Source organism: Piliocolobus tephrosceles, chromosome 11, assembly GCF_002776525.5.
Source record: "Piliocolobus tephrosceles isolate RC106 chromosome 11, ASM277652v3, whole genome shotgun sequence".
NCBI lineage: Eukaryota > Metazoa > Chordata > Mammalia > Primates > Cercopithecidae > Piliocolobus > Piliocolobus tephrosceles.
The window spans coordinates 110,844,194-110,846,867 of NC_045444.1; the positions used below are offsets into that span (position 1 = coordinate 110,844,194).

At 40.2% G+C, this 2,674-nt stretch overlaps 1 protein-coding gene across 1 annotated transcript in view; it reads right to left on the minus strand.

The window, feature by feature from the left end:
• Positions 1-440: 440 nt before the first annotated feature.
• FAM124B (family with sequence similarity 124 member B) overlaps positions 441-2,674 on the minus strand; it is a 23,372-nt gene continuing 21,138 nt past the window's right edge. The window contains exon 2 of the mRNA XM_023222363.2: positions 441-1,952. Coding sequence (XP_023078131.1) covers positions 1,317-1,952 — 636 coding nt within the window. The 3' untranslated portion in view covers positions 441-1,316. The remainder of the gene's footprint in view (positions 1,953-2,674) is intronic.

Genomic DNA, 2,674 nt, shown 5'->3' on the forward strand with positions numbered 1-2,674 from the left:
GATCCAGCTAAATCAACATTTATACTCTTATGTAACATCTGTTCTGAGAGTGAAGTTCATGGAATTCAATAACCTTATAAATGAACCTTATAAAAGGTTATTCATAACCTTATGAATGAAACCTTATAAATAAAATGTGTGTACAGACATAACCAAAAAATTCTGCATATGGGCAACTGAGAATTTATCCATTGTAATTATAATTGAATTCACAGTATGCCCAGTCTCCATCTGCAGGTTGCAAATGCTTATTACACCCTTATGTAGCAAGTGTGGGCCTCGACTGTGGAAAAAGTTTTTGGAGGAAGGTATTTGGAATTCAATATCTTTTTAAGAGTTGGTAGAATGAATTTATTATAGTGGTAAAACCAGAAATACTTTTTTGGGTTTCATGGCCCCAGAATGTATATGTACCATATACGCCATGTCTTATTCAAATATAGGTATTCAAAAAATGTTTATTGGATGAACATATATAAATGAATGAATGAGTGTGTTTTGTAAAGGAATCTGGAAGTCAAAATGTGGCCAGAAGAACCCAAGTCCTGCTCCAGTGACCAGATTAACTAGTCCAATTTTCCCACTGTGCTCAATGTTCCTCTTTGGTTTGTAGCAAGAACCCCCGTCCTCTTTGACATAGTGCAGAAACAAATGAGAAGCAGATGAGCAAGAAAACTCTAGAGCCTAGCATTCATTTTTAACCTGATTTTCTGGCTTCCAGTATTTTGGCTCATTAAACAAGAAAACAAAATTAACTGTTTATAATTTTCAAAACTCTTTGCATTTTCACTCATTCCAGATACAAACAACTTCAAAGGCAAAATCACAAGAGGGTATGTAGTGAACAAGGCCTAGTTACCAAAAGAGGTCACAAGAAAATTAAAAAGCACTGAAGGATAAGTAGCAGTCCATATTGTCCAGGGGGATGAGCTATGCAACCTAAGTAAAAATTAAAACCAAATTACAGACACTAATTAGTGTTGTATAACATACCGATTCATTTGCATACAATGCAATTATCCTGATAGGTGCTGGATTCAACACATCCAGCTGGGTTAGTGCATCTCCAGGGAACAAAAGCATTCCGTTTTTTCCCTGTGTGTTGGCTGTGTTCTCTTATGACTGTGATTGCAAATAAACAAGCATTCCCAGCACCTTTAGACTTTGAACATTTGAAACAAAATCAATACAGATTGTGCATGGGGAGCATTCAGACTCTCTCAGATGAACAACTAACAGGCTGATTCTGGGTCAGAACTCCATTTCTAGAACATTCTATCTAATCTTGTGTTTTAGAAAACCACATTTATTTTATGCTATATAAAGAATTCTTCTTCGTCTTCTTCTTTTTCTTCACCCTGAACTTGCAGATGAAAGAGACATTTTGAAATTACCTTCCTAGTACCAAGGTCCCTTTGGCCAGCAAGTGGCAAAGGAGAGACTCTTTCCTTAAGGACACTGTTGTTTTTGGAGGTAGCCACTCCCAAGGAAGAGGCTGGCAAGCAGAATGGTGGCTGGCTGGTCTGCAAATCCCTTGGAAATCCACCAAAATAAGTCTGCCTGGATTCAGAATTTATGATGGTGAACCCAGTGTCAACATTCGTCTCGGCCTCAAGCTTCTGAAAGCTGTTTTCCCGGAATGGGACCTTCATTCTGGCCCCGGATTCAAGGTAATGAGAAGACAGGTGTAGGTGGGAACCCATAGCTGGGTTCCTGGTCTGGAATGACCGGCCAGGGCTTTTCCACAAAGTGCCACCACAGCTGTCTGATGTGGGGCTCCCACTGGGTTCAGGAAGCTCCGGAGAATGCCCCTGGGACCTCTTGCCCTGGTTCCTCTGGCTCCTGGGTTCTAAGGTCCTCTTTGCAGAGATAGAAGTCAGCCCGGAGCCCAGGGGAAGCATGCCAGCTCCCAAGGTGCCATTCTTAACACCAAGTTCTGGATTCAGCTGGACCTACGGGAAAAGAAAAGGAGGAACACATGAAACATAATTTCCATTAACTAAGTGCCAAGAGCTGACTATGCCTCATTCACCCTCTGCCATGCCATGTCCATAGCAGACTTTCAGTAAATTTGGTTGAATTGAACACAAGTGATAAGTACAATATAACTATGAGGTATCTAATCAGCCCCAGTTCCAAATACCCCTCTCTGAGACTCCCTAAATTAAGTTTTTGACAAGGATAAGACTTTGGGAATCAAATGGTCAATTGACAACACCACATTTCTGGTACAGCAAGTTGTTCAAACAATGCAGACATTCACAGATGTCATTTAGTGACCTCACTGGACGTTGTAAATTATGTATTTATTAGCAACCACGCAAAAAAAGAAATTTAAAAAGCCACCAAAACATGTGGTTAAAGTTAAGATAAGGATTGAAGTAAGAATTCAATCTTCCAAAGCTGGTGATCCTTCTAATGAAAATATGTATCTTGGGCCATTCTAAGACATGGGACCACTCCAGGCAGGCTAAAAATTTGACAGCAACGTTCTTTAAATTCTTGGGGCACCATTTATTTAGATTAGAGGCCTGGTATTGTGTGAGAAAACAAAAAGGGGGCACATCTTACATGGAACTTTAGGTGTTTTAATTCTTAGCAATTCCACTCTGCTTACAAACTTACAGACCCCACTCAGCAAAACCCTCACCCTGCAGTTGACTGCGTTCTCCCT